Genomic DNA, 27,813 nt, shown 5'->3' with positions numbered 1-27,813 from the left:
CAAACACTCTGTGAGGTCAGTGGGGCTGAGAGACTTCAGAGAAGTGTGACTGGCCCAAGGTCACCCAGCAGCTGCATGTGGAGGAGCGGAGACGCGAATCCGGTTCCCCAGATTACAAGTCCACCGCTCTTAACCACTACACCACACTGGCAAGGTTTCCAATCTCAAAAGGCAAATTTGATAATTAACTCCGAAATGTCAAAGACTTTTAGGATTGAAAGGGGAACAAGGCAAGGGTGTCCACTCTCCCCGCTCCTGTTTATTTTTACTTTAGAAACTCTGATTCAATACATAAGATTAGAGGAGAGTATAAAATGTATTGCCTTGGGATATAAATTCTGCAGGGCCTGTAAGACAGAGTTGTTCCACCTGGCCTTTGGCTTACAATCAATTTGATTCCCTCTCCCTCTTTCTTTTTTCCTTTCTCCTCCTGTGAAGAGGCTGCATCTTAATGTTTTAATGTTGTATTTTAATCTTGTTTCTTAAGTTGTATTTTAATCAATTTGTTTTTATTATTGGTTGTTAGCCGCTCTGAGCCTGGTCTTGGCTGGGGAGGACGGGGTATAAATAATTTTATTATTATTATTATTATTACTCCATGCATTCGCTGATGACCTACTCCTGACATTGGAGGACCCAATAGAGAGTGTTAAAAAAACCTTAGATTTAATGGTGAGTTATGGGAAAGTCTCTGGTTTTAAACTAAATATGACATAATAATAATAATAAAAGCTGGAAGCTGGGCGGCTTCCAACAAAGATGAAAGATACACTAACATAGATTAAATTAATGGTTAAAAATATTGAGAAAGAAAAAAGAGAACTGCAGGAAAAGGTGGAGTTACAAATTGTTAACAAGATTAGATATTTAGGTATACAAACTACAATTAAAAATGTAAACCTATTTGAAGATAACTACAGTGGTACCTCGGGTTACATACGCTTCAGGTTACATATGCTTCAGGTTACAGACTCCGCTAACCCAGAAATAGTACCTCGGATTAAGAACTATGCTTCAGGATGAGAACAGAAATTGTGCTCCAGCGGTGCAGCGGCAGCAAGAGGCCCCATTAGCTAAAGTGGTGCTTCAGGTTAAGAACAGTTTCAAGTTAAGAACGGACCTCCAGAACGAATTAAGTACTTAACCCGAGGTACCACTGTATATTAAACTATGGAGCCAAATTAGAAATGATCTTGAAATTTGGCATAGGTTAGAACTATGTATTTGGGGGAGAATAGCAGCAATCAAAATGAATATACTCCCAAAGGTCTTATTTCTCTTCCAAATGATCCCTATATTTAATAAAATGGTCTTGGCTGGGGAGGACAAGTGGCGAAGGACTCTATCAAATTTTATATGGCAGGGTAAAAGATCTTGTATAAGATTCAAACTCCTTACAGATAAGAGAGAAGGTGGGGGGTTGGCCTCCCTGATTTGAAGATCTACTTTGAGACCTCCTGCCCCTGTTGGATTAAGGAGTGGATTCGGCTTGAGAATAGCAATATATTAGACCTTCAGAGGTGAGAGATAGAGGGGCAGTTGTGTTACAGGGAGCCTCCGAAAATCTTGTGAAGCAGTTCCTCTTCCAGCGAGGAAGAAAGTCCCACCTCTAGTGGAGAAGAGGTGCAAGGACCAGAGGACGCTAGTGCGCCCTTGTCATCGCCCATCATGTGCAGTAGTCTGAGGCGCAGCGAGGGGTGGAAAAGGCTGGGGGTGATTAAGCTTTTATGTTGGGGGAGGTACAAAAACAGACCACTCCCGGATTCTGCTAGCGATTGAGCAAGACATGAACGTATTACGCTCTTCACTGTAAATAGTTTGCACCAAAATAAAGCCTGTAAAAGACAGGTCGGAGTCCTGCTTGGCTACTCTTGAGCAACCAAAATAGCACCTGACAGGATTTAATTCACCACCAGTCGGAGCAGGCCCGAAAAATCCTTGAAGGCGATCCGGAACCGGCCAACGCCTACCACAGGAATGTCGTTTCCCTGGTAGTCTCTCAGGTGTACGCGGTGAGAGTCAAGTTGCCTTTTGGACACTCTGGGTACAAGTCTTTTGATGGTGCTCCAAGACACGATGGACAGGGCAGACCCAGTATCGATCTCCATGTCACATGGAGCTCCTTCAATGAGCACCGTGATGTTCAGCTTGCATCACATAGGTGAGTCGGTTTGGCCAATCGTGGTTCCAGACGGGCAGCGGCAGTTGGTGAAAGCGAAACATCTTTCCTTGGCAGACTGGAGTGAAGACTTGGACTTGCGAGTCGGTGAAGGGGGGGGGTATCAGACGGAGCCGATCGGCAGACCTTAGTGATGTGGCCCCTTCTGGAACACGTCCAACAGATGGCGTCTCTGAATCGACACTTGGCACGGGAATGGTTGCCTCCGCAGCCGGCACATTCCTGTTGGCCCTTGGACTTCTGTTGGAACTTCCTGCACTCCTGCTTTGTCTGGTACACGTCATCGTCATCACTGGAGGATGCCTCATCACTGCTGGCCTCTTCGTGATGCACTGGAACTGGCTTTCTAGCAAGACGTGGGCTGCTGGCTTTGCGGATCTCCTGGGCGGAGCGTTCAGCAGCTTCCGACGCCACAGCCTCCTCAATGGCTTTCTGCAGCGTGAGGTCTGGCTTGGTGAGGAGACGCCGTTGCAGATGGATGTCCTGGACCCCACAGACAATTCGATCCATCAGGGCATCGTCTAAGTCTCGGAACTCGCAGTGTATTGCAGCCTGTCTGAGGGCGGTGGTGTAGTTGTTGATTGACTCCCCCTCTGCCTGGTTCCGGTGGTAAAACACATGGTGGGCAGCAATCTTGGACGGCTTTGGCATGTAGTGGTTGCGGAGCTTCTCTTGGATCGTGTCCCATGGTGTTGCCTGGACTGCTTCAGGCGCAACCAATGCTCAGGCCATCTCAAACACCTCAGGCCCACAGAGGCCCAGGTTCTGTTCCTTTGATACTGCTGTCAGCTCGTTGGCCTGGAGGTAGCAGTCGAACCAAGCGAGGCAGGAGCCCCATGATTCAGAGGCTGGTGCAAACGGCGGTAGAGGCACAAGTGAAGCCATGATTCCGATACCGGAGTGAAGGGCAATGGATGGAACACAGTGCTCTAGCCAGAACAGTCAGCTCTGAATTGGTTCTGTCCAGTGATTTCGCTCAGTGATTCAGCTCAGTTCAGAGGATGGCCGCATCTGGCTGTGCTCTGATGTCCATCGATCCCACCTTCATCGCCAGTTTAAGTTGTGGATTGACATAGCAAACGACACAGCGATTTCTCCAAAGCAGCTCTTTATTGGAACAGAACTGAACTGAGGAGCTCAGTCAGCTGGAACTGAACTGAGGAGCTCAGTCAGCCTGCTTATATAGAGCTCCAGAACAATTGTAACTGTTGCAACTTTCTAAAACTATCCAATCACTGAACGTCACTTTTGATCCTTCATTTGCATAACTATCTACAGTATCCCCCTGCTGGCCCAGGGTGAGAAGTTCAGTACATAACAAAAACGTTGCAGTAATTTTGAGGATGAAATTTATCACCAACCTTCGCAGAAATTGCTCACGTGCTAGCCTCCATTCTCAGGATGGGGTTACCGTACTAAAATAATCTTATCCGTGTAACATAAAATGAATGTGCCTCATTTCCTCTGTCATGGGTCAGTGGGGATTTAGCTTCACTTAACAGCATAACGCTTAACAACTTGATGATATAACATCAAGCCACACTTGGATTATTTACTTCTGTGTGCTTGTGTATCTGTGTCTCCCTTGTATCAATTAGGAACTATTCTCTCACCTTTCCTTTCATATGTATGCTACTGATTACTTCTGCCATTTTAATTTTAGAGAAAGTGTTTAATTTAAAATGGATCAGTACTATAGAATGGTGGTAGCAATACATTGAAGACAAGTAAATATTTTGGGGAGGGTGGTCCCAGAGCTCTGGCTGCATCCCAGAGCCCTAGTGCCACCATCGCAAAGAGGAAAAAATGGACAGACTTTGGTACTCTTTTGTCCTCCCCCCCCCCCCATGTCTTTCTCTCTATCTGAGCTGGCTCCCTGCCTGTTACGTTACATGCAGGTGGAGTTCCTCTCTGTGTAAAGTCTTCAAGCTGTCTTTCTAAACCAGGGGTCTGCAACCCGCGGCTCCGGAGCCGCATGTGGCTCTTTTACACCTTTGCCGTGGCTCCGGGGCGGATACTAGCGAGGGGAGGAGGCGCATTGTGTGCCCCGACACTCCCCACTGTGGCGGGCGCTGTACTGGCTGTGACGTCGCATGGGGGCAGTGCGTGCGTTAGTCACGCACCGTCCCGACGTCACCTTCCCGCCCGCCCGCTACATTGTAAGGGGCATGTACGCTGGTCACTGCATTGAAAGGGGACATGTACGCTGGTCACTGTTTTGAAGGGGAGTGAAGAACACACACACACACAAAGGTAACTTGTTAATTTAACGTTTATTTCTATGAGGAGGAGTAATTCTGAGGGGTCAAACAAAGAAATAATAACAAAGTGACAAAAAAGTTATTTTTATAATGATGAGTTTTGCGGCTCCCAGGTGTTTTTTTTTCTTCGGAAACGGGTCCAAGTGGCTCTTTTTGTCTTAAAGGTTGCAGACCCCTGTTCTAAACCAACATCATTCTAACATTCATTAATTTTGCAATATTTCCTAAGATAGTCCTTAAATTTCTTCCAATCTTCTTCCGCCGTCTCTCTTCCCTGGTCTTGGATTCTGCCAGTTAAAAGCATTCTTCTTTAGGCAAGCATACCTAGATGCTTAGGAAGTTGAAGCAATTTTAATCTTAATGTTTTGTATGTTTTAAAGTAGGATTGTTAATTTTTCTTGATTTTACTGCTTTGGTGTTTTTTTGGTTTTTGTTTTGGTAAACCACTTTGCAGGTTTTAAAAAAATAAGTAATTAAGTAATAAGTTGGATATCAAACATGTGGTTGAAGGAAGTCACACGGGCATTTGGGTATAAGGGGAGGTGGTTGCAGGGTTAGATGTGGGGAATTGCTCTCTCTACTTCTTTCCTGGGCACATAGCTGATTTAGCTTTTCAAACTACAGTGGTACCTCGGGTTAAGTACTTAATTCGTTTTGGAGTTCTGTTCTTAACCTGAAACTGTTCTTAACCTGAAGCACCACTTTAGCTAATGGGGTCTCCTGCTGATGCCATGCCGCCACCACGCAATTTCTGTTCTCATCCTGAAGCAAAGTTCTTAACCCGACGTAATATTTCGGGGTTAGCAGAGTCTGTAACCTGAAGCATATGTAACCCGAGGTACCACTGTATTTTCAGATTGTGACACATCCGTGGGGGTAGACAGGATGGGCTGCTAAAGCACTCACAATCCCTCCCCTTCCTGATTCAATTTCCAAGGCTTCATCAGCTCCCAACACAGTTAATATTTTCCATTCCACTTGGGAATGCAGACTTCTGGGTGGACTCCATCGATTCCCATCACATGATGAGAGAAGGGGGAAGGAAATGCAAGTCTCCATTTGTGATACACACACCACACAACTTTGGGCACCTGTACACTGATTAAGATCTTAAAAGAAAATGTGCTTCAAATCACTTTCTCAAATGGCTGTAGAAATAAATTGTAGCTCAGCCACATCCCAGAGACCCCCATGCAGAAAAGCCATATGCTTACCACATTGTTCTTCAGCTGGGCAGTGGGATGCTTGGGGGGACGACCAGGTTTCTTCCTTTCCTTCACTGCTCCTAACTGCTTCTTCTGTTAAGAAGAAACCCACGTGAGTTGGGGTGGTCAAGGAGACCCTTCTAGTCTCCGTTGTTCCCACAAAGAAGTTAACATGCTGGGAAATGCTGCAGTATTCTTTTACCTATGCAAGACTTTCAGGCACCTCATCCCCTGCTGAGGCTCAGCCCCACGCGACATGTCAGAGCTTTCCCAAATGAGTCGGGTTGGTGCTTATCAGGGAGCAGGACCCCAGGTAGAAAAGACAGTGTGCAACACCATGATTTCAACTCACTTTAGTATTTGCACCGAGTCTGATACAGTGTGTATCCCTTGCAATACAGAAAGGAGTATTCTCCAGGAGCAAAAGCACACTATCTATAAACTCTGGACCAGGAGGTGGCAAGGTTTTTGTGGCTTGGGCCAGTTCACAGCCCCGCAAACGCCGTGGTGGATCAGAGTGTGCGTGTGTGTGCAAACATTATTTCAGGCGTGTGCAGCTTCGCTTCCATTGGCTGCAGGAACTTCCAACGTTGTGGAAGGTAATCCCCGCTCTGCTCCATGCCCGTTTAGTGCGGCACACGGAAGCCGACCGAGTGGGCAGCGGGAGTCCTCAAGCGGGCGGCTGGGTCCATGGGCCAGTTAAATGACCCCCATGGGCCGCTTGTGGCCCATGGGCCTTAGGTTGCCAAACCCTGCTTTGGACCAACTGAGTCTTGATACAGTTAACTTAATAACTCACACAGACTAATGCTTATTTCTAGTTAAATCATCAAGTGCTGACTGATTTAGGAGAATACAGTGGTACCTTGGGTCCCAAAATTAATCCGTTCCGGAAGCCCATTCTAAAACCAAAGCGTTCTAAAACCAAGGCATTCTTTCCTGAAGAAAGTAATGTAAAATGGATTAATCCCAGGCTTTTAAAAACAACCCCTAAAACAGCAATTTAACATTAATTTTACTATCTAACATGACCATTGATCCATAAAATGAAAGCAAATAAGACAGTATTGTAGATGATAAAAATTAAAATTAATTTTTTTCCCTAACCTGCACTGATGATAGTCATTGTTTGGAGGGGGCAGAGCTTTTATCCATTTCCACAGTCACACAATCAATCAGTAGCTGAACTGGGTTCCACAGAGTCACAAAAACAAAGTCACAAGCCATAGCCACGAAAAAGTCACACAAAGAAAAATGGGGGGAAAAGCTCCAAATATCACCTTTGTGTTGCATGGGACACAGCAGCTGACAGAGTCAGAGGGAAGCCTCCAATCAGCAGCAGGAGGACTCAATTTAGAAATGGAACAGACTCTTTTTTTAAAAAAATAATATTTATTAAAGTTTTAAAGGTTACAAAAGGAAAAGAAAGAGAATTAAACATAACAAAACAATACAATACAATACAAAAACAAAAATATTACATAAACATAACAAAAGCAAAACAAAAACATTTAAGAAAACACATCCAATGCTTTCAATGTTGTTATCTTTCATTTACTTGTTTCAGTGACTTCCTCACACCTGCCTTTTTTGTATTCCACTTAAATTAATTGTTTCAGCAAATCCATTCCATCTTCCTCAATTTTCTGTCCTATAATTTATCTTAATACATTCTAACCATATTTTTCCCTTTAATCCATTTACAATCTATTGTACTTAATTCTTTATAGCATTTCTGCCATGTAACTTCATTCCAACATCTTTCTAACATTCATTAATTTTACAATATTTCTGTAAGTAATCTTTACATTTCTTCCAGTCTTCTTCCACCGACTCTTCTCCCTGGTCTCGGATTCTGCCAGTCATTTCCGCCAATTCCATGTAGTCCATCAACTTCATCTGCCATTCTTCCCGGGTGGGTAAATCTTGTGTCTTCCAATACTTTGCGATGAGTATTCTTGCTGCTGTTGTTGCATACATAAAGTTCTATCCTTCTTTGGCACCAATTGGCCGACCATGCCAAGGAGAAAGGCCTCTGGTTTCTTCAGGAAGGTATGTTTAAATACCTTTTTCATTTCATTATAAATCATCTCCCAGAATGTCTTAATCCTTGGGCATGTCCACCAAAGGTGAAAGAATGTACCTTCAGTCTCATTACATTTCCAACATTTATTTTCAGGCAAATGGTAAATTTTTGCAAGCTTGACTGGTGTCATGTACCACCTGTAAATCATTTTCATTAAATTTTCTCTTAGGGCATTACATGCCGTAAATTTTATACCTGTGGTCCATAACTGTTCCCAGTCAGCCATCATAATGTTGTGCCCAACATCTTGTGCCCATTTAATCATAGCAGATTTCACCGTTTCATCCTGAGTGTTCCATTTCAACAGCAAGTTATACATTCTTGACAAGTTCTTAGTTTTGGGATCTAACAATTCTGTTTCCAATTTTGATTTTTCCACCTGGAAGCTCAGTTTTTCATCCATGTTATATGCCTCCATTATTTGGTAGTAATGGAGCCAGTCTCGCACTCTATTTTTTAATTTTTCAAAACTCTGCAATTTTATTCTGTCTCCCTCTTGTTCCAGAATTTCCCAATATTTCGGCCATTTGGCCTCCATATTGAGTTTTTTCTGAGCCTTCGCTTCCATTGGTGACAACCATCTTGGGGTTTTATTTTCTAACAAATCCTTGTATCTCATCCAAACATTAAACAGTGCTTTTCTAACAATATGGTTTTTAAACGCTTTATGTGCTTTAACCTTGTCATACCACAAATATGCATACCAACCAAATACATTGTTTTTGTTGTTGTTTTTTAAAATATTTATTGAAATTTCCAGAAAAATCCAAAACATGAAAAAAAAGAAAAAAAAGAAACATTTGCATTTAAGGCCTTACTTTCATTAACATCTTTCCAGGACTTCCCCACCCCACCCCCTCTTGTATTCCATTTCCATTAGATTAGTTCCACAAGTTCTTACCCCAAATTTTAAACTTATTATAGTTAGCCCAATATTCAATTTAATTCATCTTATATAACCACTTTCCCTTTATATTCCACCATCCTTCAACTTAGAATTTTTTCCCCCTAAGATCGACCCAGGTTCCCTTCCACGAATTCCCCTCTTTATTACACACAACAGAGCGAAATAAAAAAAATAAAGAAAACAAACTTCAGAATACAGATAGGTAGCCGTGTTGGTCTGCCATAGTCAAAACAAAAAAAATTCCTTCCAGTAGCACCTTAAAGACCAACTAAGTCAGTTCTTGGTATGAGCTTTCGTGTGCATGCACACTTCTTCAGATACCATCTGAAGAAGTGTGTATCTGAAGAAGTGTGCATGCACACGAAAGCTCATACCAAGAACTGACTTAGTTGGTCTTTAAGGTGCTACTGGAAGGAATTTTTTTTGTTTAAACTTCAGAATATAATTTTACACCCTTTGGATACCGAGTTTCCCTCCCCCCTTTCCCGGTTTCGATCCCCAATGTCCATCAATCTATCTACTGTCAGACTGGAGACCCCACATCCATGTCCAAATCTCTCTCGGCTCCACTTTGCCATCTTTTTGATAGTCTTTGCCGTCTTTTTGGTAGTCTTTAGTTTCAAACACCCAATCTTGGAAAAGCTCTATCTCAAGAAGGTCCATTTTTCTTCCATCCAGACCTCTATATTTAAGAGTAAAACTCAAATTCTGTTTCTTAGTCCTTTTAAGTCTGAATGTCCCAAATGCTCCAACTTCCAGCTTAGTCCAATTCTTGTTGTTCTCTTTCCTCACTTTCCTCAGGTTTCTTTTCCTGTTCCGCTGCAAAAACATTCTAATTCCAAAAACTTCTAGTTCCTCTACAGAGGCTTTATTTATTCAGGAACCAAAACTTGCGTCAAGGCCCTTCCATTCTTCAATAGATATATCTATTGTCTCCTTTAATGTAGAGACTTCTGTAGACAAAATAATGTTTCGTTTTTGCAGCTTTCCCAGGAGATAAAAAGTCCTGTTCAATTCCATGAGTATTTTTCTGCTTACAGCCATTCTTGTAATGTCCCAAAGCCCCCTCTAGAGGGATTATGGTAACTTAGTTTCCTTCCAGATCACACCCAAAAGTCAAGCTAACTTGTTATCCCTTGTTTTCAACAATTTATATCCAAATTGTAACAAATCTGACCAGCAAAGTCATTGTAACAAAGTTCTCTTTTTATTCTCCAGCTTTGACAGCTACTTTGACAGCTGTCAAAATCTCTATATCTCACCAGGCTCTCTCACGGATCACTCCCGGTTCCCGGGGGGTTGCAATTTAGCTCTCACAGTCCACTTTTCTCCTCCAGCACAATCTTGTAATTTCTCATCGTGGAATTAATAACTTTTATCAATAAAAAACGGACTCTTCTCTCGACCTTAGTTGTCAGCTCCTTGCTTTAAATCATCTACAACAGGGGGGAGACGGACTTCCTTTTTGCACCTCCCCCGCTCGTTCCGAATCAAAAAAAATTTTTTTCCTTTTAAATCCGATTTCCCAATTACTCACGGGTTATTTTTAGTCCAAATTTTCAATAGAAGAAGTCAGCGCTCTCCGTCGAATGGCATGCAGCTTCGCTCGGCAGGGGAAGCAGAGGACTCATAGCACCACCCCACCCCCTGTCCCCCGCACCGTAGCCTTTAAAAAGGCTCCTTCGCGGGTCGGGGGCGCAAACGGTGCCCGCCGAGTCACCAGGTCCATGGGCTTCCGCGCCCATGGTTTTTGAGGGTCCCCGCGTTGCCGGCGTGGCGGGACCCAACCCCTGCCGAGCAGACTCCCTCCGGAGCTCGGAGGGAGTCCGCCATTCGGCGATGGCGCCAACCCGGAAGTCCCAACCAAATACATTGTTAAAACCTTCCAAATCCAGTACGTCAGTGTTTTCAAGAAGCAGCCATTCTTTCAGCCAGCAAAACGCAGCTGATTCATAATAAAGTTTAAGGTCTGGCAGGGCAAATCCACCTCTTTCTTTAGCATCAGTTAATATCTTAAATTTTATTCGAGGCTTCTTGCCCTGCCAGACAAATCTAGAAATATCTCTCTGCCACCTCTTGAAACAGTCCATTTTGTCTAGAATTTGCAATGTTTGAAACAAAAACAGCATCCTTGGCAATACATTCATTTTTATCACTGCAATTCGGCCTAACAATGATAACTTCAAATTTGACCATATTTCTAAATCCTTTTTCACTTCAATCCAACATTTTTCATAATTATCCTTGAATAGATTCACATTCTTAGCAGTCATGTTTACCCCTAAATATTTCACTTTCTTAACCAATGTTAATCCTGTCTCCTTCTGAAAATTATCTCTCTCAATCACAGTTAGATTTTTCTCTAAAACCTTAGTTTTCATCTTGTTCAACTTAAAACCTGCTACCTGACCAAATTCTTGAATCAATTCCAATACCCTTTTAGTGCTAGATTCTGGCTCCTGTAAAGTCAATACCAAATTGTCAGCAAAAGCTGTACTGTTTAGCTCCCACTTGTATACCTTTAACCAATTGGTCCTTTCTAATCATATTTAGCAGAACCTCCAGGACCGATATAAAAAGTAATGGAGAGATTGGGCAACTTTGCCATGTTCCTTTCTCAATCTTAAATTCTTCTGTCACTACATTGTTCACAATTAATTTTGCCTTTTGTTCTGAATAAATTGCACCTATACCATTTTCAAAACCTTGACCTACCCCCATCCCCTGTAAATTCTTCTTCATAAAACTCCAAGAAATATTATCGAAGGCTTTCTCCGCGTCCACAAATATCAGAACTGCTTTAGTATTAATATTCACTTGTAGTTTTTCTAAAATATTAATCATGCTCCTCATGTTGTCAGACAAATGTCTGCCTGGAAGAAAGCCCGCTTGATCTTTATGGATTTCTTCTACAAGAACCTTTTTTAATCTCTTAGCCAAAATATCTGCAAAAATTTTGTAATCCACGTTAAGCAGCGATATGGGGCGGTAGTCTTTTCAGTCTCTGTTTTCGGTATAAGTGTGATGTAAGCTTCCTTCCATGACTCTGGTGCCCTTTTCCCTTCCAATATTTCATTACAGACTTCCTTCAATGGTTGTATTAACCATTCTTTCAAAGATCTGTAGTATCTTGAAGTCAAACCATCCGGTCCTGGGGATTTACCCAATTGCATATTCTGTATGGCCCCTTCCACTTCCTGATCCGTTATTTTATAATTCAACATTAACTTGTTTTCTTGAGAGATTTTCTGTAGTCCATTTATTTTCAGATATCGATCAATGTCCATTTCTTTCTGCTTCTCCTGTGTGTATAGTTGTTTAAAGTGCCTCTGGAAGCACTTTCTGATCTCCATTGGGTTCAGTATATTCTTTCCTTCCACTTCCACATTCGTAATAGTGTTAAGTTTTTGTATTTTTTTCAATTGCCAAGCCAACAGTTTTCCACACTTATTTGCCGACTCAAATGTATTTTGTCTCATTTGTTTAATCTTCCATTCTATTTCCAGATTCATCATTATCATATATTGTACTTGATATAACTTTATCTCTTTCAGGATCTCCTGTGATTTTGGTTTTGCTCTCAGTTTCTTCTCTCCTTCCTTTATTTTCTCCAGGATTTTATCTTTTTTTCATTTTGGGTTCTCTTCTTAATTGCATTTTGTTGTATCAGAAATCCTCTCATAACCGCTTTACTTGTGTCCCAGATCACTCTTTTTTCCACTGTAGTATTCATATTTATCTCAAAATAGACTCTCAAGGTTTTTTGGGCCTTCTTAGTCACTTCTTCATTCCTAAATAAAGTATCATTCATCCTCCATCTGAAGGAACCAATTGGCATCAATTTCATTTCCATCTTCACAGCATTATGATCAGAACAAGTTTTGGGGCAAATTTCCACTTTGCTGGTCTTCGGAACCAGTCCTCTAGTTACCCAAATTTGGTCAATTCTTGTCCATGTCATTTTAGCCTCAGAGAAGAGTTCCCTCTCTTCCCAGAGGGTTCTTCGTTCTCCAGATACCAACTAAATCCATATTTTCAGTCATGTCAAAATTGGTTTTTGGTAGTCTACCATCTTTGGTAACTACCTGTCTCTGTGCCTTGTCCATATTTGTAGACACCACTCCATTCATATCTCCCTTCAAGATCATATTGTAATCCATATAGTCCATCAGAGTCTCATGTAGCTTCTTAAAAAATTCCGATTTTCCTTCATTTGGTGCGTAAATGCCTACTATCAAAAATTTCTCTCGTGACTGGATTTCAATTCCAATAAATCTTCCTTGATCATCTTTAAATATAAATTTCGGTGATAGGCTCTCCTTTGCATATAGGACTACTCCTCTTTTTTTAACTTTATCTGATGAGATAAATTCATGGCCCAATCTTTTATTGCTCAATATCTTCCTATGTAGCCTTATCACATGTGTTTCTTGTAGACAAATCAAATCCAATTGTTCCTTTTTCAATAAATGGAAAACTCTCCTCCTTTTTTCCAGGGAGTTCAGTCCATTCACATTCCAGCTTAATACTTGCAATGCCATGATATGATTACTCTGATTTTCCTCCAACTGCACCCAATGCTTGCTCTTCTTCTGTTAGTGGTGTTGGTATCACATTCACTGGGCAGTCCAGTCCAAAGGATAATGTTGCTATGTCCACTATTCCTCTTTTTGGTGATCTTCTGTCCAATGCTTTTTGTTCTAGTCCTCTGTCTGGTGATCTTCTGTCCGATGCTCTTGGCTCTTTTCCAAGTTCCTTCTACAGATCTTCTTCGTAGTTAGTCAAAAACTTTACTTTGTCTTCTACTGATCTTATTTTTATTTTCCTGAAACTGAAGGATAGACCTTGGGGAAATTCCCACCTGAAAATGATTTTGTTCTTTCTCAGCAGGGCAACCAAATCACCGTAATTGGACCTAAGATCCAAAAGATGTTTCGGGATGTCTTTAAATATTTCCACTCTTGACTGTAGTACTTCCAAAGGCTTCTGGTAATGCCAGCCCAAAATTTTCTCTCTCTCTTCTTTAGTTCGGAGGGTGATCAAACAGTCTCTTATTCTATTCTTCTCTTTCTTCCCTCCTCTTCCTAGTCTAAAGCCCCTCACAATTTCAAAGTCCTCCTGCCCCAAGTCCAAGTCCCAAAAATCCGCAAACTCCTGCGTGAGAAAATCTATCAAACTATCCTTCTCCAGTTCAGGTAAAGCTCTGATCCTCAAATTTGTCTGTTTTTCCTTAAGCTCAATCATAGAAAGCGTCAACTTGTGGTCCTCATGTTGCCTCTGTAGGACTGGCACTCTCTCTCTTTCCAGTTGTGTCATTTTACCTTCCACAGCAGCTACTTTTTCCTTGGCTTCCTCTGCGGTCTGCCGTATCAAAGTAGATTCCTGTATCAGTTTCTCAATAGATTCTGTATTAGTATTCACCTTTTGTCCCAAATTATTTAGACTTTCTGTATTTAGATCAATTTTAGTAGTTGCAGCATCCACTTTCTTATTAAGCTGTTCCAATGAAGCATTTATCTTACTTAGTGCAAGTGCTAAGGCCTCTTCTGATGACATTCCTCTTGGTTTGGGATGTGCTAGTACAGCCGCAGAGGAAGCAGAGGGGCCAGATGCTGAGGCTCTCCTAGTTTGTTGCCAAGTCTTCCCAGACCTTGTTGTTTTTTCTGGGATTGATGAATCTATTTTTTCCATTCCATCTGCCATAACACTTGAGAAATCCAAGGTCAGTCCCACAGTCAGACAGTTTTTATCTTTTCAGCTGGAAAGTCCCTAATCTAGCTCTTGTAGCAGTTACAATAGTTTCCTCTAGAGGGAAACAGTTGCTATTTGTATTGATCCATAATGCCACTTTTTTTTTAATACAGTTAAAAGTTAGTTTCAGTTTTCGGATACCTTTACTCCTTTTTACTCCTTTTTAAACTCAGACGGAGACAGTTGAAACAATGTAACTCTCTTATTTTGCTAGCTGTCAATGCACGTTCTATTCAGTCAATGAACGTTCCAATGCACAACAGTCTTATTTAGCAGTCCGTTTCCAGGTTATGTGCAGTGGTATATAACTTCTTTCACTCTCTCCTGCAGGTATATATACAGTCCAAATCCTCCCCCCTTTTCTCCTGCTTCCAAGGGGGGTTTAAAATTTTTCTTTTTCTGCTGGAAGTTCAATCATTTACAATAGGCTTTCCAAGACTCTAGCTTGCAACCTCTTTGCTTCAGTCTATTTACAAAAGGGGAAGGCGGACTTCCTGTTTTGAGCCTCCCCATTTCGGTACCAAATTAAAACTTTTTAAAAGCCCAATTCTTCACTTTACTCACGGGTAGTTGCTTTTAGATCAGATTGTCCACAGGAAAAAGTCAGCACTCTCCGGCAACGGCTGTGCGGCTTCATTCCGTGAAAAAAGCAGTCAATTTGAAGCGCCGCGCCGCTCACCCCACTTTGCTCCAGATCCCTGAAACTGGGTTTCCTCACGAGTAGGGGAGGCGCAGAAGGTGCCCGCCGAATCCCACGTTCACAGGCTTCACCCGCCTGTGACTTTTGAAGGGTCTCTGCCTTCGCTGCGGCGGCCAGACCTGATTTCCACAGAGGAAAATTCCTCCCGTCAGAGGAATTCCGCCATTACTGATGGCGCTAACCCGGAAGTCTAGAAATGGAACAGACTCAACAGGAAGCGGAACATGTTTTAATTCCGAGGCAAAGTTCACAAACCAAAACACCTACTTCCTGGTTTGCAATTTACTATTTCCAAGTTGTTTATAAACTAAGCTGTTATAAAACCAAGGCACCACTGTGTGGGAAAATCCATGACATTTTTACAAAAAGGGCAGATAAGACTGCTCAGAGGGGCCACCCAGCTTCGTGGACCAGGAGGCCAGTGACAGTTTCACCCAGGAAGGACCATGCTCAGCAGGGGCTGCTGGGCACCTTATTAGAGAATGAGTTATAGCTGTAGCCTTTATGAGCCAGCTACATATGCCTTTTCAAGAACGTGTCTTTGAAAAGAGAACCCAAGAAAATTGGGGCAATACAGCATAGAATCATAGAGTTGGAAGAGACCACAAGGGCCATCGAGTCCAACCCCCTGCCAAGCAGGAAACACCATCAGAGCACTCCTGACATATGGTTGTCAAGCCTCTGCTTAAAGACCTCCAAAGAAGGAGACTCCACCACACTCCTTGGCAGCAAATTCCACTGTCAAACAGCTCTTACTGTCAGGAAGTTCTTCCTAATGTTAAGGTGGAATCTTCTTTTTTGTAGTTTGGAACCATTGCTCCGTGTCCGCTTCTCTGGAGCAGCAGAAAACAACCTTTCTCCCTCCTCTATGTGACATCCTTTTATATATTTGAACATGGCTATCATATCACCCCTTAACCTCCTCTTCTCCAGGCTAAACATGCCCAGCTCCCTTAGCCGTTCCTCATAAGGCATCGTTTGACCATTTTGGTTGCTCTCCTCTGGACACGTTCCAGTTTGTCAGTGTCCTTCTTGAACTGTGGTGCCCAGAACTGGACACAGTACTCCAGGTAAGGTCTGACCAGAGCAGAATACAGTGGCACTATTACTTCCCTTGATCTAGATGCTATACTCTTATTGATGCAGCCCAGAATTGCATTGGCTTTTTTAGCTGCCGCGTCACACTGTTGGCTCATGTCAAGTTTGTGGTCAACCAAGACTCCTAGATCCTTTTCACATGTACTGCTCTCAAGCCAGATGTCACCCATCTTGTATTTGTGCCTCTCATTTTTTTTTTGCCCAAGTGTCAATACTTTACATTTCTCCCTGTTAAAATTCATCTTGTTTGTTTTGGCCCAGTTCTCTAATCTGTCAAGGTCGTTTTGAAGTGTGTTCCTGTCCTCTGGGATCAGCAAGTGGACCACAAATTAAAGGTCCACAGTGCAAGCCAACCTATGATCCTTTCCTTCTCTGCCCTCTTAAGGAAGGCATTTTTCCATTCTTTTTAAATAAATGCTTCTATAACTCCACTCACAAAATATTGTTCTGAATCTGTGGCAGCCCTCTGCTTGCTTTCAGATGCAATTATCAAGAACTGGGACATTTCACTTCCACTGGCATTTTCTGCATGAGCTATTTTATCTCCTAAATCTCCTTAAGAGATTTTCTACAATAAAACAAGCAGAAAACAAACAAAACTCTTCAAGTGGGTAGGGAGGATCCTAGCAAATCACTGGTGCTGCTTTATGCAGATGACGCAGCAATCCTCTCAAGAACACTGATGAGGCCTTAAAAGAGCCATGAAAACACTGGCAACATATTACAAGGAGAGCCAATTGGAACTCAATTACCAGAAAACCAAAATTATGGTTTTTGCCAAGAGGCCCAAACCACATGCATAGTACATCAATGGTCACAAGATTGAGAAGGTCACTTGCTTCAAAAGCCCATGGCGACTACTTTGCAGGGAATGCCCAGAGAAGTGCAAACGCTATCCTCAAGTACCTCAGGACCAAAGGTGGACACTATATACCTGCAGCCCTCAAACTGTTTGAGGCTAAATGGATTGCACAGCTGTTATGCAGTGCCTAATTAGGTCCCTCTGACAACTACGCACCACTATAATTGATACAATCCAAATTCTTAAGATCTGCTCTACAAGTGCCTAAACACGTCTCCAATGCTACCATATGTCTTGAAACTGGATCCATGAGAATCGAGGCCAGAGTATGGCTCGCCACTTTTAATTACTGGTTGAGACTATCTTTCTTCCTGAGCGGCCTTGTTCCCCTGACTATTAAGGATGATTTCCAATCAACATGGAAACGAGCAGTGAAAAATATAACTACCACAGATTTTACTTGACATAGAGCATGAACAAGCTAAACAAACAAACAATCATTAAACAGCATGTGGAAGACACAGAATGTCAAGCAGACCTAGCCAGGTCCCCAAAATTTCTAATCAGTGAAACCAGTAGATACCTCACCTCCCAAATGCCATATATAACCAACCTTGAAATCCCAAAGTGTAGGGCCTTCACTCTGGCCTGTTGTCAGGCCCTCCCCTCAGCCATTCAAGAAGGCCGTAATAGGAAGCCACCATACGAGGAGAGGAAATGCCCCTGTGGCTCTGGGCAGGAAACAACGGAAAATGCCCTTTTCCATTGCCAGTACTATATAGACATACGAGCCAGGTTTATCCTGCCTATCCTGCACAAATTCCCAGGACATACAGAACAACCCAACATCTCCCTACTACTCCAGGATGAAAACCCAGATGTTACATACTCAGTTGCTAGGTTTTGCACTGCCATGATGGATAATCGCTGAAGGATGGTTTGTGCTACAAAACAGTCTTAACCTGAAGGCCCATACTGCAAGACCGCTATTCCCCTAAACTCCACCCCTTATAGTTGTTTTAACTGTATGTCTTTTAGTCCTTATCTGTTTTAATTATCAGTTCTTATTCCTCAATTATCTATCCTGTACTCTATACACATCTTTTATCCTATGCTTGTTTCCTTGTTCTTATTTAATTTAACAATCACCTGTTTAAATCTGAACTGCTATTTTATTCATATGTTTCTCTTATTCTGGTCTGTGACTGTAATAAAGTTTATTCATTCAACAAATCACTGTTAGTGATCTGTACCCCAACCAATCTGAATTTAAGATTATAGTCCCTTTGCCCTTGGGAAAGTTCCCCCATCCATCTACTGTTTAGACAAGAATTTGGTATTGTAAAAACTTAGCAAACACCCTCAAAACAAAAACTTGTTTGTGAGAACTTATAAGCTCCCCAAGCTGTAAGCACCTCCCCTTATCTATATAGACCAACCTTCACCAAGCTGGTGCCCCCCAGATTTTGGACTACAACTCCTATCAGTCATGGCCTTGCTGGCTGAGACTGATGGGAGGGTACCAAACTGGTGTAGGATGACCTGTCCTAGACATATCCCTCTTGCCTCTGAATCAATGCCCCAAATGCACTTTTTCTTAAAAGGCTTTCACATAAAAATTGCAAGCCTCACCTATTCCAGTTTTAATTGTTAAAGTCTCTCCCTCCTACCCTTCCTCCTCATTTATCAGACAGCAGAACCTACCTCTACCTGCCTGTTGACCTCTGAGCAGTGACAGGTTGACACAGGTTGACAGGTTGTCAATCCGTGGCTGGTTCAAAATCACCCCTGGATAATCACAGAGACTAGGAGTCTGTTTGAAGATGAACCTTCTGCATAGTGTTATCTTCATCTCACAAAGGAACAGGGTAAGCAACTGATATGAGGCGGCCAGAATCCTAACAAAGTAAAACCCGGACTACTACTTCAGAATAAATATTCACCCAAGAAACAAACAACAACGAAGTGGCATGCACTCACTGACCCCAACCAGAGTGAGCAATGAACATGGAAAATAATAACTGAAATGGGAAGTCTACATTTAGGGTTTGTCTTTCTGTTGCTTCCCAGCCCTTTTAGAGACAAAAGCCTTCTGCTTCAAGAAAGTACAATCTTTAACAACAACAACAACTAATTTAGAGCATGTGTGTATGTCACAGAACTGCAGAGTTGGAAGGGACCCCAAGCGTCATTTAATTCAACCCCCTGCAATGCAGGAATCTCACGTAAAGCATCCATAACAGATGGCCATCCAACCTCTGCTTAAAAACCTCCTGAGAGAGACTCTTCCACTGTCAAACAACTCTTACTGTCAAAAAGTTCTTCTTGATATTTAGCCGGAATCTCCTTTCTTGTAACTTAAAGTCATTTGTTCAAGTCCTACCCCCCAGAACAACTTCTGAGATATTTGAATATGGTCATCGTATTTAAACACTGGTTTGGGTCCTAGCCTCTGGAGCAGGACAAAACAAGTTTGTTCCCTCTTCCATGACAGCCCTTCAGATATTTGAAGATGGCTGTCATATCTCCTCTCAGTCTCCTCTTTTCCAGGCTAAACAGACCTAGCTCCTTCAACCACTCCTCATAAGGCTCGGTTTCCAGACCCTTGATCATCCTGGTTGCCCTCTGCACACGTTCAAGCTTGCCAGCATCCTTCTTAAATTGTGGTGCCCAGAACTGGACACAGTATTCAAACAGAATAATGTATGCAGGTTGCTCTAGACTTGTGTAAGATACTTTCCAAGGTGATATTGCTGACTGTTAATGCCATTATACTGTGTAAGACATAGCTCCCTGTTGCCTACTTACCCTTTGTCTTACTGTAGGGATGCCTCCAGGATCCCGTTCCATGGTGGGTTTCCATTTCTAGAAAAAGGGAGACAAAGAGGTGATGCAGTGAGTAAACAGAAATGTTCTGCATTTTGAAATTCCCTTGAAATTAGTAGAGAAGAGCTAAGAGAAATACAGGAGAGGCATGATTGAACTGGCTTCCCTAATTTGGTCAAATTCAGATCATTTGCAAAGAGATTCAATCACAGTTGTGCCCATTCCTAAGGGGCAACCACATGAAATGTTTGTGGGACCAATATCAGAAGGATGCAAGATAAAAGCCATCCAAACCAAACAACTCAGTCTGCATGCTCTGCAAAACTTTAAGGTCAATCTGACACACAAACTCCCTAAATTTCTGCAACTGGAAGTCATTTGTAGTGGAATTCATCCCAAGCTCATTGGCAAAGAGCATTTCCCCACACTCTCAGCAGAAAGATCAGCCAAATAGCTAACAAGCTGGTCAAAGCCTGGATTCAAATACCCAAGTAAAGCTTAAAATTAGGACAGTAGGGATGGCATAAGTGTGAGGATTATCAGAATATGCCCATATGGGAAGTACCGTATTTTTTGCACCATAACACTCACTTTTTTCTTCCTAGAAAGTAAGGGGAAATGTCTGTGCGTGTTATGGAGGGAATGCCTACGGGTGGCATGCCTACGGATTTTCCTCCTCTAAAAACTACATGCGTGTTATGGTCGGGTGCGTGTTATAGAGCGAAAAATATGGTACTCAGCATGGGTATTGCTGTTAACACACATATATGTCTACAGCCAAAATTCAGCATGCTCATGTCTATAAATCAATGCAGACACGTCATGCACCCCTTGGCAGAGACAGCATCAGAGAAGAAACACAATATGCATATTAACTGTACCTCGACCCAAGTATTTTACTTATATTGACATATTGTGATGGGATAATGAGCTGCTTGTGCGTAAAAGCTTGATCCCTCTGGGGTTTGGCTGGTCACCCAAACCTAGGCACTAACGGAGCCCCCAAAGCATGACTCCGTCAGTCGCTGGTAGAATCTGACAGTGGGCGTCTACGGAACTTACTCCAACATAAAAGCTGTTTGACGGACATGCGCCTTCGTGACTCTGCGTGACAGTTTCCGGCGAAGGGTGGGAGTTCCTAACGGGGGTCTTGTTACCTCTTCACTATTCTCACTAGAAGTATCCCAGAGCCTCTCCCCCGACTCCCCTTCCGCTGGAACTCCTGCTCTCCCCCTACTGGTTCCTTCTTCTGCTGTAGAGTCTCTCCTATTCTCCTGGAGCCTCTCCACCACCTGTCCCTCCGATGGCAGTTCCCTGACATCCACCTCCCCCCCAGGGCCCCCTTCACCCCCCCGCCTCCTCTCCCACTGGCGGTGAGGGCGGAAAGCCCCTGAAGGAACTCTCCTCGTCGTCCGAGGATTCAAACACTTCTAACCACGGCGTACCGTCTCTCTCCTCGTCTTCCTCTTCTTCGTCGGAGTCGGCTTCCTCACCCACCCCTGACTCTGGGAACCCTTCAAACTCCCCTTCCTCATCGGTGGTCCCAAAGTGTTCCCTTCTAAATCGTGCCACTGGTTGCGGTTTTTTTGGGAAACGCTGATGAAATGTTTCTATTAAAACCTCGTCCTTGACTAACTCTGCTGGTACCCAAGTGTTTTCCGACTCAACTTCCCCCTCCCATTCTACCAGATATTCCACCTGATTCCCCTTCCACCTGGAATCAATGATTCCTGCCACGTTCATGTCGCGTTCTCTCTCTTCTATCACGGGCGTTTGGGTGACCTCTCTCTCACGCTCCCCCCACTCACGTCCCTCTCGGTACGGCGACAGTAATGACCTGTGAAATACTGGGTGCAATTTCATGTGACTGGGCAGTCTGAGTTTGAATGTTACTGGGTTGACCTGCTGTATGACCTCAAAGGGTCCCAATCTTTTGGGTCTCAATTTCTTACTCCCTCCCTTGAACGGTAGTCCTTGGGTGGATAGCCACACCCGGTTTCCCACCCTTATAGTTTCACCTTCCCTCCTATTTCTGTCTGCTTGTTTCTTATATTCTTCCTTGGCTTTCTCTAAGTTAAGTTGAAGCTGACGGTGGATCGCTTCCATCTCTTCAAAAAAGTGTTCCGCCGCCGGCACGCTCCACCTCTCCCCTCCTTCTCCTGGAAATGCCCGGGGATGACACCCATAATTTGCCAGAAAAGGACTCATCCCTGTGGACACGTTCTCCGCGTTGTTGTAGGCAAATTCTGCCAGAGGTAACTTATCTACCCAGTCATTTTCTCTGTCTTTTACATAACACCTCAGGTATTGTTGTAAAATCCCGTTTGCCCTTTCCGCTTGCCCATTTGTTTCTGGGTGCCGGGCAGTTGAGAAATTGAGTTCCACGTGCAGTAAGCTCATAAGTTTTCCCCAGAACCTGGAAGTAAACTGTTTCCCTCTGTCGCTGACAACCCTCAAGGGGGCGCCATGCAACCTGAAAATATGCTCTACAAATAACTTGGCGGTTTCCTCCGCGGTGACCGCATGGGAACAGGCTATAAAATGACACATCTTAGTTAATAGATCTACCACCACCATGACAGCTGTTTTGCCCTTGGATTTTGGCAGGTCCGTCATAAAATCTATGGATACTGCCTCCCATGGCCTTTCTGGTGTGGGTAAGGGTTGTAATAGCCCCGCTGGCGCCACCCTCTCCCCTTTCGCTCGCTGGCACCTGTCGCAACCCGACATATTCCCGTACGTCCTCCCTCACCTTGGGCCACCAAAACTCCCTGGTAACCAACCACATGGTTTTGTGCTGTCCAAAATGCCCCGCTGTGGGGCTGTCATGCAACTGCTTGAGTACTCTGCCCCTCAATTCCCCATCTGGTATGTACAGTGCCCCTTTGTAATACAACGCCCCGTTCTTTTCTTCAAACCCCCCTGTGTTCTCCTCTGTCCTCCTGAGTTCTCTGAATTTCTCTTGGGCGTATTCATCGTTCTCAGTACCCTCTATCAGTTCCCTCTGCCCCACCAATGCCGCCCCACACACCCAGCGGTCTTCAGGGATTACATGCCTTGCCTCAGGCGCTCACTCCCCCTCTAAGTACTCAGGTTTCCTGGAGAGAGCGTCCGCCCTCACGTTCTCGGAGCCTGGCACGTAACGAATCTCAAAGTGGAATTTGGAGAACTCCTGGGCCCATCTCACTTGTCTCTGGTTCAGCACTCGTGCTGTTCTCCAGTATTCCAGATTTTTGTGGTCAGTTCGGACTTGAACCTTGTGCTGCGCCCCAATCAGCAAGTGCCGCCATCTCCGGAATGCTTCATGAATGGCGAGCAGTTCTCGGTCGTATACTGTGTAGTTCCTCTCGGATTTGTTCAACTTCCGCGAGAAGAACGCACACGGTCTCCATTCGGACGTATCTTTTCCCGGCTGGAGAAGCACGGCCCCCACCGCTCGGTCTGACGCGTCAGTCTCCACCCTCATTGGTTGTTGTAGATCTACGTGCAAAAGTTGCTCTTCCGACGCAAACGCCTGCTTTAAGTGTTCGAACGCCCGCTGCGCTTCTTCCGTCCAAACAAATTTTTTCTTGCTGCTAAGACAATCCGTGATGGGCGCTGTTAAATGGGCAAAGTTTTTGATGAACTTCCTATAGAAGTTTCCGAAGCCCAGGAATCTTTGCACGTCCTTCTTGGTCTTTGGTGTTTTCCATTCCAGTACCGCTTGAACCTTGCTGGGATCCATGGCCAATCCCTTGTCAGACAACCGGTACCCCAGGAATTCCACCTCCCTGGTATGAAACTGACACTTCTCCAGTTTCACCCACAGCCGATTTTCTCGCAGTTTGCTCAGTACTTCTCTTACATCTTGCACATGCTGCTCCTCATTCTCTGAGTATACCAGGACGTCATCTAAGAACGCTACGCAGTTCTTGTAGAGCAATGGCCCCAGGACGTGATTCATGAACGATTGAAAACAGGCCGAGCCTGCCTGTAGACCGAAGGGCATAACGAGGTACTCAAAGGCCCCCAAGGGGGTGAACATAGTGGTTTTCCACTCATCCCCCTTTCTCACACGTATCAAGTTATATGCCCCTCTAAGGTCCAGCTTGGTAAAAATTTTCCCTTTTCTCACCCGTGTCAGAATGTCATCAATTCTAGGCATAGGGAACGTCACTGGTTCTGACACTGCATTTAGGGCCCTGAAATCACACACAAGCCTGGGTTTACCCGTGTTTTTTTTGTCCACAAAGAACACTGGGCTGCCCCCCACCGCTCGTGACTCTCTGATGAAACCTCGCTTGAGGTTCTTGTCAATGAACTCCCTTAACTCCTGCATCTCACTGTCTGACATTGCATACAGCTTGCCCACTGGCAATTGTGCTCCTGGGAGTAAGTTAATTTGACAATCAAAGGGTCTGTGCGGGGGCAGTTTATCTGCTTCCTTTTCGCTAAAGACGTCAATCAAGTCAGCGTATTGTGGTGGCACCTTCCCCTTGTCCATCACTTCCATCCCTGCTAGAGTGGCCCTGGCCCCTGCCTGAGCCTCTCCTTCCTTGCAGTGTTCTAGGCAATGTGCTGATCCAAAGGAAACCACTCTCTGATGCCAGCCTACTAGCGGATCGTGTAGTGCCAGCCAGCTCATTCCCAAAATAATAGGAGCTCCTCCCAAGGTGGCTACGTTAAACGCTATCAGTTCTGTGTGTCTTGCCACCCTCATTATCATTGGTACAGTCTGTTGGCTCACTTCTCCTCCCAACAGTTCCCTCCCATCAATCGTGGTAACCTGCAAAGGCTTACTTAATGGGATAGTCTGTATCTGGTGTTCAGCTGCAAACTCCTTACTCATGAAATTACAGGAGCTGCCTGAATCCAATAGCGCTTTTATCTTTAGTGGGTGTCCGTTTGCCAGTTCCAGCAACACCTCTATCACAAGCGCTGGTCTTGGAGGTTCCGGCATGGGCACATTCACTACTCCCTGGCCTGGCTGCCGTGCCCTGATGTTGGCAGCCAGGCGTTGGCTTTTACTTGCTCCTTGATTTCTTCTTCCTCCTTTCCCCCAACAGTTCCCGCCATCCCTTGCCATTCCTTCCTTTGCGGACAGACTCTGGCAAAGTGACCTGGCTGTTGGCAGAGATAACATCTCTTGGCGCTCTTTCCCTCCTTCTTCCGCCCCTCACTGGTGTTTGAAACTGCGCGCGCGCGCGCTGTTCCAAGTTCCATCGGCTCTGCTGGCGGGAAAGGCTGCTCCGGAATCTCCGGAATGCGGAAGTCCTTCCAACGTTCCCCCTTTCCTTCCCGCTTTTCCAAAGCTCTGGCTTCCTGGCGCGCTCCTATGGACAGCGCAGATTTAGTCAGCTGGTCCATAGACTCCGCCCTAGGCGCCCGGGAAAGTTCATCTTTCACTGCCGGAGAGAGCCCTTCTTCAAACAGCATTTGAATAGGTTCACTCGCAAGGTCCCACCCCAGTCTATGAATCAGCATGGTGAACTCAGTCCAGTACTCACGTACAGATCGGCTCCCCTGTTTACACGCCATTAACTGCCTGCGCACCACCCCTTGCTCAATCTCACTGGAAAACATCAAGTCCATGGCGCGAAAAAATTTCATTGTGTCCTTTAAGATTTCATTATTGGCTGCCATCAGGGGCCTAATCCAGTCCCTCGCCCCTCCCTCTAGATGGCCAATCACGTACGCCACTCTAGAGTTCTCATCGGGGAAGTCATCAAACAGTAGATTGAGAGCATATTGCATCTCTGTCCTAAAGGCTTGATAGTTCCTGGGATCCCCCCCAAATTTCTGCACCAATCCAGGCACCTTTCTGGCAAGTGGGGTGGTTTTTGCCTTATCCGCATCTTGAGCCCTCCTCTCCTCGAGCCTCGCCGTTTGCAGCGCGAGCTGGACCTCCAACGCCCTGTACCTTTCTTCCAGGCTTGGACCTGCTCCAGCTCCAGCTCCTCCGGTTCCGGCTGGTTCGCTCATGATGCCCTCTGCTTGCACAAGCTGCTTTCAAAGACTGTCAGATTGCTGTGATGGGATAATGAGCTGCTTGTGCGTAAAAGCTTGATCCCTCTGGGGTTTGGCTGGTCACCCAAACCTAGGCACTAACGGAGCCCCCAAAGCATGACTCCGTCAGTCGCTGGTAGAATCTGACAGTGGGCGTCTACGGAACTTACTCCAACATAAAAGCTGTTTGACGGACATGCGCCTTCGTGACTCTCTGCGTGACAGTTTCCGGCGAAGGGTGGGAGTTCCTAACGGGGGTCTTGTTACCTCTTCACTATTCTCACTAGAAGTATCCCAGAGCCTCTCCCCCGACTCCCCTTCCGCTGGAACTCCTGCTCTCCCCCTACTGGTTCCTTCTTCTGCTGTAGAGTCTCTCCTATTCTCCTGGAGCCTCTCCACCACCTGTCCCTCCGATGGCAGTTCCCTGACACATATGGTGGTGAAACATGTCTTATGGACGTAAGAGGAGCCTGCTGGATCAGACCCACAGCCCATTTAGTCCAGCATCCTATTCTCCCAGTGGCCAACCAGATGCCTGTGGAAAACCTGGAAGCAGGACACAGTGACCCTCTAAGATTCCCAGCAACTGGTCTTCAGAGCATTACTGCCTCTGACTGTGGAAGGAGACTACAGCCATCTTGGCCCTCTCCTCCTCCTCCCTGAACTTGTATAATCCTCTTTCAAAGCCATCTACGTTGGTGGCCACCAGTGATTCCTGTGGAAGTGAATTCCAGTTTGACTATGTACTGTGTGCATAAGTACTTTCTTTTACTCTGTCCTGAATCTTCCAACATTCGGCTTCACTGGATGTCCCCGAGAGTGAGAAAAAGCTTTCTCTATCCACTTTTTCCATGCCACGTTTATTTTATAAACTTCTGTCACGTTACTCATTACTCACCTTTTCTCTAAACTAAAAAGGCCCAAACGCTGCAACCTTTCTTCACATGGGAGCTGCTCCATCTTTTGCTCCCACAGAATACCCACATGACCCACAAAAATTTGTGCTGCAACACAAACATCTTTGTAGGATCCCGCATCAAGCCACTTACTGTGGTAGCAGAGCGCTTTTGACGATGGCAGCTTGCAGCAAGCTGGGCCTTGGGAAGGGGCCCATCCTGGCAGCCAAAGAAAGGAAGAAAGGAGAAAGAGTGAAGATATCCCCACATGTTCAGAGTCATCAGAGGCAGACCCAGCCGAAAGCTCAGTCCAGGAGAAAGAAGAGACAACAGGACACCTCTTTCAAAGGAGGAAGATAGTGCTGCAGAAAGGGAAACTCAAGAGATGTATGTTGCATCTCATATCAGTCTTGGGGCACGAAAAACCAAGAGCCTCAAATGAAGGCCTAATGCAGGCAAGATACAAGGAAGATCCAGGTGTTTCTGGACTGCGTCTTGAGCTTAAAATTGTGCCTATTTTCCCTCGGCTTTTTGACTCCATCTTCCTGCTTCTAGGACTGTTCTAATCCATAAGTTCCTCAGTTCCTCCTATTCCCAGTTATAGCAACCAAATATGCTAACAATGTACAGATTCTTAAGTGTACTTGGTTGCTATAACTTGGAGATTCCGACTAAACATCAGGAAGAACTTTCCAATAGTCAGAGCTGAAGAATAGTGGAATAGACTCTCACGAGAAGTGGGAGACGTTCCTTCTTCGAGGTTTTTAAAGCAGAGGCTGGATGGCCATCTGTCGGGTATGATCTAGTTGAAATTCCTGCATTGCAGGGGAATGGACTAGATGGCCCTTAGGGTTGATTCCAACATTTTTATGCTCACCTCTACTTGCAAGCCTGCACTCCTGCCTGCCCCTTCAGTGCTTGTGCCAGGGCCTAGTCTCCAGCTCAGCACTCTAGGAATGTAACTAACCAGAATCAGAAGAGGCACATGTTTAATGCAGCAGGCACTAGCATATCACCATGATCTTTAGGGCTCAACCTGCAGCACACTCCGCCAAAAGATGATTGGCCACATTTGCTTTCATTCTTTCATGAAGATCCAGTTGGAGGAAGCCACAGC

At 44.5% G+C, this 27,813-nt stretch overlaps 1 protein-coding gene across 22 annotated transcripts in view; it reads right to left on the bottom strand.

The window, feature by feature from the left end:
- Window positions 1-27,813, bottom strand: part of LOC310834650 (uncharacterized protein) — a 168,484-nt gene that overhangs the window by 77,181 nt on the left and 63,490 nt on the right. For 13 of the 22 annotated variants that reach the window (XM_083718610.1, XM_083718619.1, XM_083718616.1 and 10 more), the window contains 2 exons: window positions 19,798-19,854; window positions 5,655-5,738 (listed from right to left, as the gene is read on the bottom strand). In XM_083718610.1, coding sequence (XP_083574736.1) covers window positions 5,655-5,738; window positions 19,798-19,854 — 141 coding nt within the window. Of the gene's footprint in view, window positions 1-5,654; window positions 5,739-19,797; window positions 19,855-26,849; window positions 26,916-27,813 lie in introns of all 22 variants that reach the window. The other 9 variants (XR_014559330.1, XM_083718600.1, XM_083718617.1 and 6 more) reach the window with 1 other exon arrangement.

Source organism: Podarcis gaigeae, assembly GCF_964106915.1.
Source record: "Podarcis gaigeae genome assembly, chromosome: 17".
NCBI classification, from domain to species: domain Eukaryota; kingdom Metazoa; phylum Chordata; class Lepidosauria; order Squamata; family Lacertidae; genus Podarcis; species Podarcis gaigeae.
This window is presented reverse-complemented; position numbering and strand designations above follow the sequence as displayed.